This window comes from Protomyctophum parallelum, assembly GCF_964188405.1.
Source record: "Protomyctophum parallelum genome assembly, chromosome: 11".
Classification (NCBI taxonomy): Eukaryota; Metazoa; Chordata; class Actinopteri; order Myctophiformes; family Myctophidae; genus Protomyctophum; species Protomyctophum parallelum.
Genome location: NC_139707.1, coordinates 22709759 through 22729645, shown reverse-complemented (window position 1 = coordinate 22729645; position 19887 = coordinate 22709759). Strand labels below are relative to the sequence as shown.

Below are 19887 nucleotides of genomic sequence, written 5' to 3'. Positions count from 1 at the left end.
TTCTTGAGAATCACTGATATACCTGTAGACTGTCAGTGGACACAGGTCAAGTGATTACCTTTGCATCCCCCATGATCCTAAGAACCCCAGTCACAAATCACCATTGCATAGATGGATCTCCTGTAAGATATACTGGTCCCATTGGAAATCTGACCATATCTCCCATCGCATGTTCAGATTCTACAGACCGTCTCGGTCGAGTGCTTTTGTCTTCCGTCCAACATGGAGCCTGACTTTAAAGCAATAACCACTGATTGAATTGCAGTGCTGTATTCTTTGCGTAGGCATGTCTGCATGCTTTTATAAATGAATTCATGGAAAGATAATTACATTTTCTAATGTTGTATTCCTCTGAATTGCTGCCCTCCACACTCTCCGGCCCTGATGCTAGATAAGGGAGTGTGGAGGACATTGAGTTGTCTTGTGATCTACAGTATGTTTACATATCCGTTTGTCTGTGTCTGCCCTTGTCTGTGTGCATGCGTGTGTGTCTGTGTTTGCCCTTGTCTGTGTGCATGTGTGTGTGCGTGCGCACCTTTCAGCTAGGGAATGCCATGAAGAGCTCGCTGCCCGCCAGCGCTCCCGAGGAGAAGCGGGGGCGCAAGGTGCTCCAGGTCGAGGTGACCCCCACCGTCAGACGCATCTCCATCTCGGCCATCACCACCGCCTCCATACGCCGACACCGCTGGAAGAGAGAGGGTAAGGCCCACCTCTCTAACGCCCCAGTAGTAACTCCACTTAAAGCACAGTGTCCTGTGGATGGTTGTGGTGCTCTCACTGGTGCCGACGGGTGGTGATCAGGATAAATAACGTCCAATCGTACTCACGGGGGGTGATTAGTTCAAATTGTTTTATATAGAAGTCGTGAACTCTATAACGCTACAAGATGATTGGAGCCATGTATGTAAATACATAGATTAATGCCGAGAAGTACAGAAAGGATTTGAGAGACTAGAACCAGGGGTGCAATGTTTTTACTATGATCACTTTAACTAACAGACTTCCTCCCAATCTCTGTGAAGGAAAACCGTTCTGTGTTTTATCCACTCTCCTCATGAGCGCTGTCCAACAAGTGTTTCATGTCAGTTATGTAACCATGATCAATGTGGTCTCTGTGCCAATATGTTGTGCCAACGTTGTTCCAGTCACCGGCGCACCGCTCTTTGCTCGTTTTGTCTCTGTGTGCGTGTGTGCGACTGTGCGTCCTCTGCTTTCTGTCATTACTATGAATGAGTGTGTGTGTGTGCTCTGCTTTCTGTCATTACTACGAATGGATGCGTAAGAATAAGAATTCTACCATCAAGAAGCTCAAGACAAAAAAGGTGCCTCTAGATGCTTCACTCAGTCCGCTCTATATCTCATCCAACAGATTCATCACTGAAGTATCAACTCACCTAAATCATTTTTTATATTTTCTTCTCGTTATCCATTGATATCAAAATATCAAACCAATCGGCTTCCATAACAAAACAAAAAACAAGTCTGTTGTTGTATGTCATGAGTCAGTTATGGATCGAGGCCAGGACGGCGTCATCCCAGTGGACTGTGACGAGGCTTCGCTGCCACTAAAGGAACACCTGTCCCCCCATCTGTGTCGTTGACTCCCAGATTGTTTTGACTACTCAAGCACCGGGGAGCTCAGCCTCGTCGTCAATCCTCCGAGCCACGCCCACCCCCGGTACCCGGTGGCCAACCCCGAGAGAGGAGGGCAGGCTCAAAGTCAGCACAGCGGCGGCAGCAGCATCGTCGTGCCCCCCGTCACGATCGAGGGTAGGGGACAGGGGAGGATATGCCACATGCACAGGGACAGGGAGGGTTCTCACGAGGAGGTGCCACCCCTCCAAATCTCTACCTATCCGTCCCTCCGCTTCCTTCCCCTCTTCCCCGACTCGGGGGTTTCTGATTGAACATTGACGCTGTTCCCATTATTACGGCTGCCTCTTCACTGACCCAGAGTATACTAACTCATCCAGTCTTATCTGAGTTCTTTCTCAACAACCCTCCCCCCTACACACTACCAGATCACTATAAATTGTACGGAGAGTGGAAGAGTCTATTCTGGGTTTGCAGGAAGTGTGGTTCGAGGCCATTTTTGCATGGGCCTACCATCATGTCATGTCCTCCTCGCTCTTTGACCGTGCCGTGTCTCATGTAAGCCACCACAGAGTGTGTTGCCCTTGTCACTCACTGAGCATGTGCGGTGTGCGACCTGCTACTTGACCCCATCCTTTGGGCTCGTCTGTCAGTGAATGCCTTTAGACTCAGAGGGAGACCGTAGTAGAATAATGTTTGCAGTGAACACTTTAAATAGTGTTAATTTTCAAAACAATTGTCCCACAAAACTCATAAAAGCACAATTGTTGTTTCTTTGCTACCCCAGGTGGCCGCACTGTGTCACAACAAACCTTAGATCACCCTGGCCATGATGAGTAACCAGCTGCTATGCCCATCCTGCCGGGAGCTGAAATCTGTGTTTGTTTAGTTTTTCCAAATTATGACAATCTGCTTGTTTGCCAATTTTGAGTTCAGCTATGCTATATGTTATTTTCTATTTTCGTTTCAGTTTAGCATAAAGCTCAGTGAGTGAGAATGATCCCCTTCCTCGTGCCTCAAAGCATGTGCATGTGACAACAAGCTGAGAACATTGAAAAGGAGAAATTAACCCGTTGTATTAAAGAAAGGAAGACAGTCTACTAAGTTTGGACAAGTAGAATGCTCAGCTCCTGCACTCCTTTTATGTTCCATTAAACAAATCCAATAGTGTGCTCTATTATAGCGTCCAGATCAGTGTGTGCGATCACTGGCATTACAGTAAGATATATTGTCATGATTGAAAGTCAACCTATTCCAGTCAGTTTCTGTCAAATTGTCATCCCCTCGTCCTGCCCATGCTGCTCGAATGAAATTAATTTGTTTTGAAGAAGATTCCTCTAGGTTCAGTTTCATTATCGTGGAACTATGACGACTAGCTATTTGGGAACTGTGGCGCCTGATATCTTGACAAAGATGACCACTGTGTGAACACTTTTCAAAAGTACACAATTCATTGAATTGTTTGAGGAACTCATTCTCTTATTTAGAAAGATACGAACATGCTCAAACCCTATAGACTGTATAGAGAGCTCTGGAGGACCCTGGTCTACTATTTGTTACACTCCTTTTTTTCTCTACACCAGATCTCTGCAAAATAAAATAGCTCAGCCACAGTGTGACGCATTGTGAGCTTCTACATCTGCTATTTTCTCTGAATGTTTTCTGCAGAATGGTGAAGCTAGGGTTCATGTGGTTAAATTGATTTGTAACACTTAGAACACAAAACCTTTGGTTACTCTTTTTGTTGCGATGGGGATTAGTACGGACTGTGACAATGGCTAGCAGACTGGCCCATTCGGCCTCTGTCTGTCCCTTTTTAATGGAGTGCTATCGATCTTATGAGAGGTGGAGTGGAGTGGACTGGCCAAAACGCTTTCCTTAGATTGGGACGACTAGTCCATTCAGAGTGTGGCAGGGACAGCATTGTATTTCTCGTCTTACTCCTCGTGCGCATGTCATTCCAAGCCCTATCCCTTTCCTCTCTTTATTTATGTTTTTTATTCTTTACACTCTCTGGTGCCCTGACTGACTGCTGGTGACCTGAGGTCCAGTCTTGCTTGCCCCAGCACTGCATGATGGAGAGAGATGGTTGATCCTTCCTTTTTCTGCTTTTTAACTTGGCTTATACTTTTCCTTCCCTGTGCCTGTTTCAGTTTCTTCAATTTCTTTCAGCTTTCAGACCGTGGACCCATTGATGGATTATAAAAACAATGTTATCAATTTATGCCTGTCTGGTGCCTGGCTTTTTCCCCACAGTTGATCATGAGAATGTGTTTATCTTGATTTTATGTAATTTCCGCTCAGAAACAATGAGCACTTTCACTAAACTAGACTACTGTAATATATTTTTATAGTGAAACCTCCAAATATGGCAACAGAGGTGGTAAATGGAAATCTTCAGTGAGTTGGAACATGATGACGAGACTCAAGGCTAACATGTACCATGAGCCATCTAATTTTGTCCCCTCATTTATCCCACATTATGAACATGATTTATCAATCATCCAGTTTAATGAGGGGTTGACTCTTGCTTTTGTGATTAAAATGACTGAGAATGAAGATCTAAAGCTTTGTCCTTTGCAAGGATTATAGTGAAAAGTATACTTTGTTTTTATTGTTGTTCAATTAATATAAATTGGCCTTGAGAGAGAGGTAAGTATTTCTGTTGATGGTAGATTTAGCCTATTTGAGACGGTGAACCAGGTAGTCATTTTTCATGAGCTTGAACTTTTGGAAGAGTCTATATCCTGTACTCGGGATGAGGTTGAAGTGAAGCATTGTTATTCTTTAAACTTTTCATTAACAAGATCACTCGACATCTGTGTCAAACTCGACCTTTTCCTAAATCTGAACCCCTAACCTCTCTGTCTATCACGCTATTCTTTATTTTTGTGTCTCTGTGTGTGTGCGCATGTGCGTGTCCATTCATGTGGTTGCACGTGTGGCAGAAGCCGACGGCATGAGCGGCGGAGAGGACTCGTTCAATGTGAACGACCCGGACGAGGGCTTCTCCTCGGGGGCGTCCAACAGCAGCCAGCCCAGCGGCACCAAGGGAGGCGGCACCGGCGGCACGGCCACCAGAGGGGGCAGCCTGAAGGGCAGCGGCAGCAGCCTCAAGAAAGCAGTGACGTCCCGCCTGTCTCGAGACAAGGAGAGGGAGAGGGAGAAGGAGAGGGAGAAGGAGAGGGAGAGGGAGAAGGAGAAGGAGAAGGAGAGGGAGGCGGAGGCGGAGAAGCAGCAGTGGGAGGAGGAGAAGCAGCAGCGCGAGGCGGAGAAGCAGCAGCGGGAGGCGGAGAAGCAGCAGCGGGAGGCGGAGAAGCAGCAGCGGGAGGCGGAGAAGCAGCAGCGGGAGGCGGAGAAGCAGCAGCGGGAGGCGGAGAAGCAGCAGCAGGAGGCGCCAACGGAACCCCAAGCCCCGCCAAGGAGGCACCACCCGAGGCAGCTGCAGCAGCAGACCCCGCGGGTCAGCGTCGACCTGGACACCATCGAACTCAGCCCCATCAAGAAGCACCTGAGCTTCCCCACGGGCCACGCGCTGGTACGGACTGGCAGCACGTCGTCCAGCAAGTCCTTTGACTGCATGAGCCTCAATCTGAACGGCGGCGGGAAGAACGGCAAAGGAGGAGGGGAGGAGGTGGGTGGCGCCCGGAGCTCCGAGGTGGCCAGGGGACTCGCCGGCGGCGGCTCCCACCGCCATTCCACCATCAGCCTGCAGGAGGAGCACTTTGTCAGGCCGGAGGAGGCCCAGGACTTGCTCTCCCCCGGAGCGCCCCTCACCAAGCAGTCGCGCTCCCCCAGCTTCAACATGCAGATCATATCGCAGGTGTAATATGGGGATGAGGGTGATGCAGGTATTCATACACACAATCACACATACTATTTAACAACCTGCACACTTCCTCTACACACACACACACACACACGCACGCACACCCCTCCACTCTGGTATTTGTCTGGTATACGAAACACACCATAGACATCTACTACCTACCTACCTACGCTGGTTACTTTGACTGAGTGTCTTTGTGTGTATGTGTGTGTGTCCGTGTTTATGTACGTGCAGAGAGGAGTGGTCTTTGTCGTCATCCTCAGAAGCTATCGTCTACAGTCACTGGATGTGGGTGGAAGGGTGGGTAGGATCTGCTTCAAAGAAGGCACACAATTGTAAAATGTCAGTCGGTAGACTTGGACAGCTCCCTAGTCCACCCACATTCTCCCTTTTGACCAAACTGAGCATTGCTCCTGTAACAAGCCTTCACAGGACCCAGAGAATAAGCATGTGGGGGTTAGTGAGAGCAAACAGAACACAGTACCTGAGGACCTGTATCATTTCAGATAAGTTGAGTTCCTGACTGAATCAGTCCATTTTGTATTGTAATCAGCAATAAGACTTGCCATTGCTCATCATGTGAAGAAGAGTGAGGATCATTGTTCTTTCTCTTGTTAATTCCTGGTCCCATGGAATCTGACCTGATGACTATGTCCCCTCCCCTGTTCTCTTTTTCTGTTCGTTTTTTAAATGTTTCATTTGACAAATAATTTTATGGACATGATTGCTTTAAATATGTTTGCAAGCAAGCATAATCACAATCCAAAGACAGTAGGTCATTTATTTATTTATATTTTTTTCCTTCATTTTAATGACATGCTTTGATTTTGACCTGGACCCAAGTCGGTCTCTAGGCTTTTACCTCATACTGTAAGCTTAATTTTATTTTGTAATGAATTCTACACATTTGATCTCTGGTCATTTTCAAACTATTGATGCTGTTATGGAATTAAACTGGAATGTGTCAAACCGAGCGGTCGACCATGTCAGTTCTAAGCCCAACAAATGGACAAAATGTTGGGATGGCATTGCTGCTGGGCAGCTTACAGAGACCCAAGCATGACAGTTAATCATGGCAATTAATCAAATCTTCTTTGAGGTCCTCTGGTAACTTCTCGTCAGGTTTGAAGAAACTACAATGAAAATTATGTTGGTAAATTATAGAAAGGAGAAGGAGAAAAATAAAACTATTAATATATTAACAAATAAGATTAAGTGCAAGACAATGACTTCAAAGAATGAATCAAAGTTAGATGGTGATGTTTTTTTTATATTATTGTTTGGTCCTTACATCTGAAAGCACTTGGATTTTCATGTGGCCGTGTATGATTTTTGCACGAAACCCCGCCCAGTAGGGGAGGGGTAAGAAAGGCCCTGCCCAGTAACGGGAGGGGATGCCCTCCCTCCCCCTCCCCTCCCAGTATTTCTTACAGATATAGCTGATGGGTGATTCTACCCAAGACCATGATTATTATTTTTTTGGATTGTGAGTGAAATGTCACCCTCTCTGGTTGCTAATGGTCACTACTCGTTTCGGTCACTATTGACATCATGTTGTCTACCTTGATTGGATGCTCATGAAAATATTTTGTTCTACCTCATTGTGTATTCACACACATTCTGGTCTGAGGCGTGGATTAACTTCCCATTGCCTCTGAAGCAGCAAACACTGGAGAATTGTACAGGTTGGGAAGGAGAAGTGGGGACCAAAACAGTTTCAGACACTACTGTAAGGACACTGTATAATCTGTATGCGTGAGGAGTTGTCAATGTGTTTTAGCAAGTCCTCGTGCTTTAGTTCAACCACATTATGCACAACATTTTTGACGCAAGATAAAAGTTTGATCTGTCTTCATTCAGGTTTGAAGAAAATAATAATAATAATGTCCTTGTCCTTCCTGTAAATGTTATTAAAAACACCTAAATTGAATTATCATAATTTTAACATTCCCTTAAAATATCCAGATTTTCTTCATAGTCATGATTTTTGTGTAAGTGCAATTTTCCTCCCAGATATGCATGGATGTTGTCTGTTGTTAAAATGCCTATCTCTGTGCACAGCACTAGCAAGCATTCTGTAGTGCACTCTCCAGCCTGCGTGAATTGAACGTAGTGTTGCTTGTCTGCATGCATTGTGCGCTGTGAAGCACTGCTGTTTCAGCCACTTCCTGAAACCAGCCAGCAAGCCAAACCCAGTCTTGTTCCTGTCACAGGCTCCTAGCCAAATGTGCCAATACACAGTCTCTCTTCATGAAATCCTGTTTGTGTCTTAATTAAAATATTGTTTGCCTAATTTAATTTTTTATCTTTCTGTTTACTAGTCTTATGTCAAATGTTAAAGGACAAGAAGTGAGGTTTGGTTTCACAGCTAAATGTGCCCTTACATGCAGCCCCACTGTACTTTTGTTTTCTTTCTGCTGTGTATAATTCAAGGCAAAATGCATATAGTATGGTTGTTAAAAAGTGCTTTCACAATCACAATGAAGCTTTGCTTTCAGTTGATGTGTCTAGATGTCAGGTTTATGTATTGGCATTTACATTTCTAGCTTAGTATGCTTCTATAAAAGATGGATGAATGGATTCGTTGTATGTATAGAAAAGTCACTGGTCCACGGTGATCATTCGAGACGTCATAAGCTACTGCTGTGTGTGTGTGTGTGTGTGTGTGTGTGTGCGTGCGCGCGCATGCGCCATATCATTTACGGATCACAATGCACTGGTTATTAGACCTCATCAGTAGGTCTAATTTGTACTTTGATGGTCTTGATAATAATAATAATTATTATTATTTTCAAAGTATAAATTAGGCTGCACGGTCCCCCACTGCTTTGCTGACTGCCCAAACAAGGGAGTTGAACAGTACCTGTATATGACAAGGCTCCCAGTACGCAATGCTGTAGTGTCCATATGCACGCACGCACATGTCTGTCACCCCTGTGTTTGGTAATAATGTCCTCATCTGCTGTATTATGCTGTGAGTTGAGTGGCTCCTTTTGCTGTTCGAGCTGGTGACGTATCTGTGTCCCTGACCCAAGGTGAATGGCACCATGTGACACTGTATTGTCAACGTGGTGTAATGGATGGAAGAATATCTGTCTTGTGTCTTGTGTTAAAATGCATGTGACCAGGGTGGGAAATTAACACTAGCCACCAAGCCAGCCAATAATTGCTGGTAAATTTGAACTGTTGCTGGTTTGTCTGTCCAACAAACAAACAAACTTAACTGTGGCAAGTGACCATCTGTCTGGTGGGGTGTTAGGGGTCTGCCCCCCCCCCCACCACCACCACACACAATTTATTTACTAGTTAGTCCCTTTCACTGCCAAGTTGTGCCAACCCTGTGGGTGGAGGAACACGCTTATCCCTCCCAGTTCCGCTTCGTGCTTAACAGGTGGCACGACCAGCCTGTAGGAGTCTGTACTAGTGCAGTGACAGAGATCCCCCTCCTTCCGGCTTCCCACCCGTGAAGACGTGTTCGTCTCTACAGTAGTAGGCAGGAACCTTTCCCCTCACCCCACCCAGACGCCCCCTCGTGGCTGGTGAATTTCATTTTCCACTAGCTACTGTGTCTGTGACTGATGGCTGAATAAAATGTTGGTTTCCTGCCCTGCATGTGGTATGTGTTGGGTTTGTTTTCATACAGTATGATGCACTTTATTCCAGTCTTTAACAACCTCTCCAGTTATTAAGCGATAAGATATAGCGATAGATGTTGTCTATACACTCAATGCAGGGTTTTAGTCTCTTCAAAAGTAGTAAATCTAAGCGGTCACAACTCAATGCTTTTCTTTCTTTTAAAACAAATCTGGCAGCATTAAAATTTCTGTTTTTGAGGTCCGAATTGATTCTATGCAACATGTTTATTTTTTTGTTTTTTTTTCCCATTTTGTCATTATTGAACCTCTGGGGCAGGAGGGTTCAGACACCAGAGTTCTGCAAGCATTTGAACTTATTTTTTCAAGTGTGAGATGTCAACAGCGCCATGTTTTCGGTCCGTTCATAGTGCACCCACTGTTGAGGTGCTGTAGAGAAGAGACTTTCTGGCACACCATCTTGTGTGGTGTCAAACCAGAGGATCATCTATCGTTGTGCATTAGTCATCAGACTCCCACAGAGCCACGCTGCGGCTCCCACAGGGACTGGACTCATGGTGCATGTCAATGTGCTGCTTTGTGGCTCAGAGATGTCAGTGTATGGAAAACAAAATATAATTTGATGATGATTAATCAAATCTAGAAGCTTCAAATCGGAAGCTAAAGATGTGAAAACACTGTACCATTGATGTTGTATACATGGAAAGAAAGACTTATTTTAAATCTTGTAAATAAATGTACAAAGCGTGAAAGCAAGACGACTATTAAAAATGGTGACCATTCTGAGATGTAGAGAGAAATTGATCTGTATATTGTTGAATAAATATTGTGCCGTAAGGGACATGTGCTTGTGGTTTGGTGTCAAGTTCTTGAATAGCCTAAAGTTTGGCAAAAAATGCAGGCCCTTGAGCCAGGTGGCAGTCCTGCTTGCAGGGAGGACAGAGAAGAGTGAGCTGCAGCCAGGAGAGCTCCCTATATAGTCCCCTAAGCCACACCCACCTCAGGTGAGCACAATTGGGCTGAAGGCCTGCTCCACTCTGCCATCACAGAGGCTTCCCTCTAGCTTACAGTGAGGCAGAGGGGCAGGGCTGTCAGTTAATGCCATTTGTTGGCTAAGCTTTTGTTGATATACCGTATATATAAAGCATCAACAGTAGACTTATTTTAACTAATGGCTAAATAGTATTTATACCAGTAGGTAAGCAGGGTATTTGAGATGAGCTGAAAAATATTTTAAAGCATATGATGGGGACATACTTTAATATAATTATGCCAAATGAATAAATAATACTTTGATATGAAGCCCAATTACAATTATGCTACATACTGTCAAACAAAAGCACCAGTAAGTGTGCCTAACCTATAGGACAAACATCTGTCAATCATACTGTGCTCTATGATATTATTGCCAATCAGTATCACCACCCTCTAGTAACTAGAGTACTAGCCTCGGAAACCCAGACGTTTACTGTTGAATGTCAACCAAGAATTATTTAAATTCTTAATGAATTATTCAACTAGATAATATTGATTTGTTTGTATGTGATTCAGAATGTGATGAGGTTCAGTTTTTCATTCTGCCTTCTCTGTTTCCCTCAAGTGGACACATTGAACATTACAAGTTTATTTTATTCTATTTTAACCTCCTTGAGACCAACACATCTCTGAAACATCATCGCCTAGTAAAAAATCCTTTGGGATTCCATTAGGAATTTAAAAAAGTAAGATAGTCATAATCAGTAGTAGTAGCACAAAAAGTTCAAAATTTTTAGTTTGCTCTGATCCTGTATCGACTATTTTCTGCGAATGCTTTCCCCACAATAACAGAACACACGGAAATACACTACCATAGAGCCCTGAGGGACTCTGCATGTATAACACATGCATACCCAAATATGGAGTTCTATGTCGGCCATGCCCAAATATGGGGCTAGTCTAAGATTATGTCAATACTAGACATCATGTTGATGACATCATCTGGCTACTATTTACCAGAGTAATCTAGTAAGTGAGTGGTACTGGTGACACTAGTGCCCATTCTATCTCAATGGGATAGTTCCAATGTTTGGAACTATAGCCCATATAGGCATCCTCTATGCGGCGAGATCAAAGTGTGTCGCCAGTCTCGGCTCCTTACATGGTGATTTATCTGCAAATGTCCAATCAGCATGCAGCTGTGACGCACCAAACTGGAAGACTTTGGGGATATAAATAACGGGGTCAGGGTACAAAATGTTAGTCCGTTCAGTGTTTCTGTACAAGACTTCCGGTTGAAGAGGATAATCAAGCGAAATGGCAGATAAAGGCTTTTGGGGTTTCGTGTGGGATTCAGAGAGTAAGGCATTCTTGGGCCGCACAGGCAGCAGCTGGCTTAAGATCTTTGTGTTCTACACAATACTCTATGTATTCTTGGCGATGTTCTTCTTTGCGACCATTCGGATTTTGATGTTTACACTAAGCGACATCAAACCAACTTATCAAGACAGAATCGAACGCCCAGGTTTATCCTACACCCCACGCTCCGAAAAAGAGGAGATCTCCTTCAACATGAACAAGCGAGATACATATGAGAAGTACACCAATGCCATTAAGGACCTCTTGGCATCATATGAGGATGGACATCAGACTGAAGAGTTGAAATACATGGAGTGTGGAGAACCTGGAGAACCTGGAGAACCTGGACCAATCATTGATCGCGACAACGAAGATGGAGAGAAGAAAGCTTGTCGCTTCTTCAGGAGTTGGCTGAAAGCCTGCTCCGGGTCTAATGATGACAACACATTTGGCTTCAGGGACGGAAAGCCATGCTTGATTGTCAAGTTTAACAGGGTTGTCAGGTACACACCAAAAGCTTCTAAGAATGTGTCACTCCCCAATTTTCACATCAACCAGATTCCTATCCACTGCACAAGCAAAATAGGTAAGGACAAGGGGAAGATTGTGGCGATCAACTACTTTGGCTTTCATCCAGATCTTGGCGGCTTTCCTCTCCACTACTACCCATACTATGGCAAAAAGCTGCATCCCCAGTACCTCCAGCCCCTTGTGGGCATTCAGGTTGACATGAATGATGCTAAGAATGAGCTCGTCCACATGCAGTGCAAATTGTTGGGAGAGGACATTGCCTACAGTGACAAAGACCGCTACCAGGGACGCTTTGATGTTAAGCTCCGTGTATTCAATGAATAGACATGACTAGATTCCTGGAAAAACCAAACAAAGACATTTATATAAATATACAGGATCTACCCTTTAACTGCTATCCATCCACTGGCTTTCGGTTTACGCCAGTGATTAGAATGTACTATTACTAAATAAATAAATAAAAACTAGAGGGCTACTTGCACTCAGCAGAGCACATACCGTATCAGCCAAGAAGTATCTATGTTATGAAGCCTAGCTATTATGTTCATTGTTATCCTGAAAATCGAGTTCATGATGAGTTCAAACCCATAACCCAGACCTTTGCTATCACAATGAATGTTTGAAATCTCTGTACGTCCGTCTGTCTGTCTGTGCCCGGCGTCAAGTCGATCAGATTGGCGGTTGTTCAGAACCACCGATCCAACCAATAGTCTCATACTGGTAGAATATATGGAGATGCCTCTATCATCCCCGCAGACTCTGCACATGCATCAACGAGGACTCGAGGGAGTGTGGTGTTCGGTGCCGAGTCATCTGGATAGGCTGTTTTTTGGGCATAAAAGGGACATGCAGATCTGACAGATCCCCAACCATTAATTTTAATGAAGTTGCTCACCCAGCACAAACTGCCTCCTGGGTTTTTCTTTGGTTTGGGCACACTGTTTTCATGACACCATGGAGCCCATTCGCATGTGCAGTAGTGTCCTTGGGAGTTATGAGAGTTGGGAGCTAGACCCCAAATTCAGACCCATCTGCCAGCGAACCTAAATGAATGAGGTTTTGTTAGTACAGACGGGTGGCTCGGAAAGGAGCAGAAGAGAAGCAACTTCCTGCATGGTCAGGATGATCAACATGGTCTATCTAGTCAGCAGAGGTAGAGAACTGCAAGCCTCCAACCTGTCGATCACCTACTGTAGGCGAGAGGCCCTGGCTGATGAGCAGCCGATGGAGCAACCTGGGTGGTGCTGACTGAGGGAGAAAATAACCTCCTCTAGCCATTGCACAACCTATTGTGAAGGTCAACAATCTGAAATGAGTGGAAGCCAAGTTGATCGCCGACTTGTTGATGAACTCTCCTAAACTGTCGGATCCAATGGTGGACCTCATCGTGCAAGTTTTTTTTCTCCTTTTTTCTTCAAAAACTAAATTAAGAACAAAAAAATTACACTTTTCCAAAAAAATACTGCATATAGAAAAAAAGTACAATAAAGGAAAAAATAACTAAAACAGGATGTAATTCAAGAAAATAAGTTGAAATTCATGGTCCAATCACAGCTAAGCATAACATGGGTTAGACAAACCGCTCCACCAATAGTTTTCCTATGTGATTTTCCTATGGGGGGCTATCGCGCCAGTTCAGTCTCTATCCTTTTAATACTCTATGCATCAACCCCACCCAACCAGGAAATAAGAGCTGCACGATTGATTGATTGATTACTTTGTTAACAAGTTAGTTAACAGTAAATGTAGTACAGTCAAAGGTTATACTAACAGCATAACACTAATGTCTTGTTTCCATTAGTGGTCACAAGGAGGTGGCCCCGACTACATGCCCATACCACACCCGGGCATGCCCACCCCTGTGAACACTGATTACATGCCCATACCACACCCGGGCATGCCCACCCCTGTGAACACTGATTACATGCCCATACCACACCCGGGCATGCCCACCCCTGTGAACGCGCACAAACATGCCACAAAAACAAGCATCAGTTACCAAGTAACCTTTGCTGTGGGACATGGTTTATCAAACCCTGTTTAGTCAGTTGTTAAGTGCATGATTCAATGCTGAACATCAAACGGACAAACGGAATGAAATGCTGTTCTTGCAAGAGGATTAAAGACATGGAGGAAGAACAGAGGAAGACATGGGGTATTCCTCAATTATCCAATTATTTAGAGCCAATGGAGGGAGCGGAGACGTGAGAATTTTGGCTCGTTGAAGACCAAGCGAGCTGCGTCATTTTGGATCAATTAGAGAGGCTTACGTGCGCATGCCGGATAGGCCAGTAGGGAGGGAGTTACAATAGTCACGTTTTGATATGACTGATGTCTGGATAAGGAGCTGGGCTGACTCCTGGGTAAGGAAGAGTGTAGCCTCGATACCCAGGCTTTCATTTCGTCTGCGCGAAAGATGAAAGCCTGGAAAAAGCCGTGGGCTGAACCAGTCTAAAAGTGGGAGTCAACCCTTCCGGGTGGGCGTCGCTCTAAATGATGTGACGTAGCGCTGCACTAGGGGGGAGAGGAGGGGCCGGGGGTGACGGACAGATCGATGAGATCCAATCAGGGTGCGCGCATTTCTGAGGCGCGACCCGCCCCTCTAGACCAGAAATGTCTCTGCTTAGGTCAGGCTAGGAAGAGTGTAAACCTACAGGATCGAGTGACCGCTGTAATGTGTGCTTTGAATGAGAGCTGACGGTCCAGGACAACACCAAGGCTGTAATGTGTGCTTTGAATGAGAGCTGACTGTCCAGGACAACACCAAGGTTCTTTATCTTGGCTGTTGGAACCGAAGTAACCAAGGCGTTGTCTATGGAAGTAGTTAGTTAAACAGCAACATTGAAGACAAAGGTGAGGACACAAATTGTGATTGGCCGGAATGAGATGATGTATGATGAGAAGAGCGCCCCTCACTTCACACGGGTGTGATTTAGTTCTTGCACTACTGTACTTTTTTTTTTTTTTTAATCATTTTCCTATTGCATGTTAATTGTGCTATGGACTTCTGTCTGAAATAAGATTATACAGTAGGATATATGACACTTGAGAATTATCAGTATATGCTCCCCCAAAGAGATGATTAACCTTAATGTGGAAAAGGTTGAAAGAATAATCAAGATCAATTAAACTTGATATATCAGTGGTGCTATTTTGATCAGAGTTTCACTGTTACAGTATCTCAAGGAATTCCGATAAAATGGTAAATGGTAAATCGTGCATTTATATAGCGCCTTTATCCAAGGCACTTTACATAGTTTGTGCATTACATTCACCCATTCACACACACATTCATACACAGATTGCAGCGGAAGCCATGCCAGGTACCAACCAGAACATCGTGAGCAATTTGGGGTTCAGTGTCTTGCCCAAGGACACTTCGACATATAGACAGGAAGAGCTGGGATTCGAACCGCCGACCCATGGATCATTGGACGACCTGCTCTCTGAGCCACAGTCGCCTTTAACCAATTCTCGATCAAATGACCATATCAGACCGCATCCTGTATGATAATAAAAATCGGAACGGCGTGGCTCCAAGTACCTCAGATAATCCATGCCGTAAAAAGGTTCTCAGAATCGGATGCCAGAGATAAAAGAATGATCAAACAGAGGTCCATGGCCTCTAATGCATATCAAAATGTGTCCTTGAATTTTAAAAGATTTACTTACTTACTGACTATGTCCCAGGCTGCAGCGTGCTCCTATACTGCTGACCCTGCAGTTAATTACCTTTCCACTCTCAGCTGTAACGATGTGACCAGTAGTGGAAAGTAATGAAGTACATTTACTTAAGTACAATTTTGAGGTATTTGTTTTACTTTACTGGAGTATTTCCAATTTCCAGTACTTTTACTTCTACTCCACTATTTCAGAGGCAAATATTGTACTTTTACTCCACTACAATTATTTGAAAACTTTTGTTATTAGCTACTTTGTAGATTTTGATTATTATTACGAAAACATACATTAACCACTTCAGCCCTGTATACATTTCGGCCATTTGAGAATAGCTGATCTACAAGCTCACAATGCGACGCATTTTGAGCTTGTAGATTGGCTATTTTCAAACGTTTGTAATACATTTGAAAACTTGAAACGAGAAATTCTGCACAATGAGTAGCTACTTTTACTTTTTGTACATGGGGTAAATTTTGATGCAAATACTTTTGTACTTTTACTCAAGTAGGCCTACATTTTGAATTTCCGGGATTTTACTTGTAACAGAGTAGTTCTACATTGCAGTATTGATACTGTTACTTAAGTAAAATATTTTAGTACTTTTTCACCCACTGGATGTGACCTCAGCTGATCTTTGTCCGTCAGCACCATGTAAGGCAAAAGCCCTGTGGACTATCGACCCAGCTGATGCCCTGTGGATTATCGACCGAGCTAGCTGATGGGCCTGGACTGGAGTTCCCCTTCTTCCACTCTGTGCTGTGTTTGCGTGTCCTCAATAATTTCTGCATCAGACAAAACCAGATTCTGTGGTAAATGTCTTGTGAACCATGTGTTATTAATACTAGTCCTTACCCGTTCTGAATATATGAACAGCAAATGATGTTCAGTGTGGGTAATGCGATGTAATAGATCACATTACTGATAGGGAGGGAATTATTTTCAGATGATTGTGGGAAGTTGGGTTGGGCACAAAAGTAGGCTAATATGGATGGACGGACGGACGGACGGACAGACAGATATATAGATGATGTTGCTGGGTGGCCAACCATTAACTCTAATGGCTACTGGTGAACCGATCAAATAAAACCAAAAGCCTTTTAGATTTTCCTATGCAAGGCAATGGGAAAAATGTTTTCACTAGTAGGCCTATATAAATTAAACTTTTCTTTGGCAATAGATAGATAGATAGATAGATAGATAGATAGATAGATAGATAGATAGATAGATAGATAGATAGATACAGTATATATAGATAGAGATAGATAGATACTGTGGTTGAAGGACAGTGTTTGTTTCCTTTGTTGAAATATGGGTCTGTAAATAAAAGTGCGGCCCGCAGGCCAAATGCGGCCCTGGGACGAATTGTATGCGGCCCTCGGCTTCATACCTGAATTGTATTATATTATATATATATATATATATATGAGACAAAAAAGGGACTCCTGCACATCCAAAAAGACCCGTAGGAGGTGCAAGTCTAGTTAGCAGGCATAGACATCAAAAAAGAGAGAAAAACCTTCCAAGGAAGGGACTGCACACTCCAGGGAACAGAGACGGACAACTTACTGCATCAAACTTATTTATTAGCACGACGCGTTTCGCCGTGAGCTTCGTCAGGTGCTATGCTATCATAGCACCTGACGAAGCTCACGGCGAAACGCGTCGTGCTAATAAATTTGGATGCTGTACGACGACAACAGCGCCCCTCACTTCACACGGGTGTGATTTTTCATAAATCAATGCTATTGAACACCTTTTACGTCTGTGTGTTGGTTAAAATAATCTTTGGATATTACTCCTTCAGACTTTATCAAAATGTCATGTAAATCGGTAGACATTATCTCTATAGTCATTTGATCAAGACGGATATATTTTTGTCTCAACCAATCTGCCTGAATCTGATTGGCTAAGATTGACATTTAAAGTTTGCAGGATTGTGGCCTGTTTTGAACAAAATGAAGCAAATCATGAACATCAGATTGCAGTGAAACTTTGCATGTAATACGTTGAGAAACAAATGCCACCCTTTTGCCCTGTTAAGGTGCCACCAGGAGGCCTACAATTTTGTCCAAACATCACGCAAATCGGAACATTATCTCTACTAGACCTTACCCGTTGTGAGATATTTGCCCCCCTTGTGGCCGTAGGGGGTACTGCGCCTGGTGCGTTTTTAATTCACTAATAAATTCATTATTTATAATTAATGTGTCAAATCGAAAAAAGGGCTTCGTTAAGACCTCCATATTCATATGGTCAATGCCTGTGTGAAAAGTGGGAGTGATTGGTGCAGGCAATGATGAGATAAGGCGGTGTTTCTGACAGACAGACAGACATTGTTAGAATTATAGTATGATTATAGTATGATAGTCAAGTGATCAAGACGCATTCCTCAGATCTTTCATATTCCAACCTGATTGGCGAATTCCGAAAATTTCTGGCAATAACAATTGCCAGCAATAACCTATACCTGGTAGGTTATTGTGGGCCAGCAATGTTCGGAATTCGCCAGGTCAGGTAGGTCCTACCTGACCTGGCGGAGACCCATGTGCACCGAGCAGCACTTTTTCAACCAACAGGTCCATTTTTAGCCAACAGGTTCTTCCTGACCACCACCACCTCCACACCATCCTAGATACATGCACACACGCACGCACGTGCAAAACATACTCTCTCCCCATGCCTTCGGCCTGGTGGAGACAATAATGATAGTCAGCCAGACCAGTTATAGATAGTTATGATGGATAAGCATGAGACACAATGTGCAAATAGAATATTCAGCACACAATAAAATGCATCATACAACTAAGCATACAAAAACATACAATAAACAAAATATAAAATAATTTGAAATGTAGGCCTACCTTGCAAAGTTGCAACTGTAAATTTAATTGATTCAGTATCTCTGTCAGGCGAGGAAAACCACTGTAGTGTCACACGTACGTTACCATACCGGTAATGGTACTCATCTGCAGTGTCCATTGTGTGCCAGTAGATGGCAGTAATGCTAGTAAATAGCAGTGGTGACTGGACTCAGGACTCAGCAGTAGCCTGTCGGCCCTGTCCAGTCTGTCCTGGTCGCTATAACTCTATAATGCTATCACAGTGGTGAGTGATACTCAGCGGCTGAGTATCACTCACTGTATAATAAAACTAAAATAATCATCATTATAGCCTACTGTAGTCTACTAAAACGCCTATGATATACTTTTATTATTTTAAATAAAAATAAATAAATTGAATCAGACATTGAAAAGAAAATCATACCATAAGTAAAAGAATACCGTGATTGATCAAAAGGTATTGTGAGTGACTATACCATGACTATTTTGAGTGGTTAAAGAAGATTATTCAGGAATATAGAAAAGATAATAGATATATATAAGGGTAAGAGTTTTTCCCCTTTTAATTCACTGCAGTGCAACATAAATAAACATACAACAAAAAGCGGAGAATCATTAGGCAGAATGTAAATGGTTTATTCCGAATACCCATTTACATTCTGGAATAATTTATTCCAGTCCAGAAGGTCTAAGCTAGTTTGACCCATTCTGCATAGGCCTACTGTGAAATAAAAATCAATCAAATATAACGAAGGTTGAAGGATAAAACATTGACTATTTCAACAGCCTAAACAGGAAGTGATTTATAGTCATGTTGTTGGTTTTTAGTTAGATTTAATCCAAACTGTCAAACTACTTAAAGGACCACTTCACCACTTTTCAACCTATCTTCATATAATAGGTCCTCACTAATAATCATGAAAAAAATGGTTCCATTTTTTCCGGGTCTGTCTGTGTCTCATAGGAGGGCTGTGGGCAGTTCAGAAACCGTCTTCCAGTGACATAATCGATGGGGAATACAAGCTAATAGAAACTGCACTTACTGCAGGCTTTCTAGTCCTGAAAAGTTGCAATGCGAAAATGGAAGCCATCGTTCTCACGATAATGAAAATCTAAACATTTTTGTAAAAAAAAAATCTTGTTTAAAAAATTATCTGCCTAATGATGATGTCACTGGAAGACTGTTTCTAAACTGCCCACAGCCCATATGAGACACAGACTGAGTAGAAAGAAATCGTGCCATTTTATCATGATTATTAGTGAGGACCTATTATATGAAGATAGGTTGAAAAGTGGTGAAGTGGTCCTTTAACAATTTACAAGCTAACTATTTGCACGCAGACTCGTACGTAGTGCGGCGTTCCGTTATTTTCCGGGTGTTTCGACACAGGCTTGTATAATTGAACGCACGCAGAGCATAGACGCAGAGCCTTGAACGCACGCCTCTCTTCTGCAGCTCTGCAGCAGGCAGGCGCAGGCAGCAGCA

General features: G+C 43.4%; 2 protein-coding genes across 3 annotated transcripts in view; both read left to right on the top strand.

The window, feature by feature from the left end:
- The window catches only part of LOC310866856 (hyccin 2), a 66695-nt gene extending 56852 nt beyond the window's left edge, over nt 1-9843 (top strand). The window contains exons 11-13 of one of the 2 annotated variants that reach the window (XM_083776623.1): nt 543-699; nt 1609-1770; nt 4542-9843. In XM_083776623.1, the coding sequence (XP_083632749.1) occupies nt 543-699; nt 1609-1770; nt 4542-5422 (1200 nt within the window). In that variant the 3' untranslated portion in view covers nt 5423-9843. The remainder of the gene's footprint in view (nt 1-542; nt 700-1608; nt 1771-4541) is intronic. The other variant, XM_083776624.1, reaches the window with a different exon arrangement.
- Nucleotides 9844-11307: 1464 nt separating this feature from the next.
- LOC310866931 (sodium/potassium-transporting ATPase subunit beta-233-like) lies at nt 11308-12204 on the top strand (the record flags this gene model as incomplete). Its single annotated transcript, XM_083776726.1, has 1 exon — nt 11308-12204. The coding sequence occupies one exon, from the start codon at nt 11308-11310 to the stop codon at nt 12202-12204; it is 897 nt and encodes a 298-aa protein (XP_083632852.1).
- Between the last annotated feature and the right edge of the window lie 7683 nt (nt 12205-19887).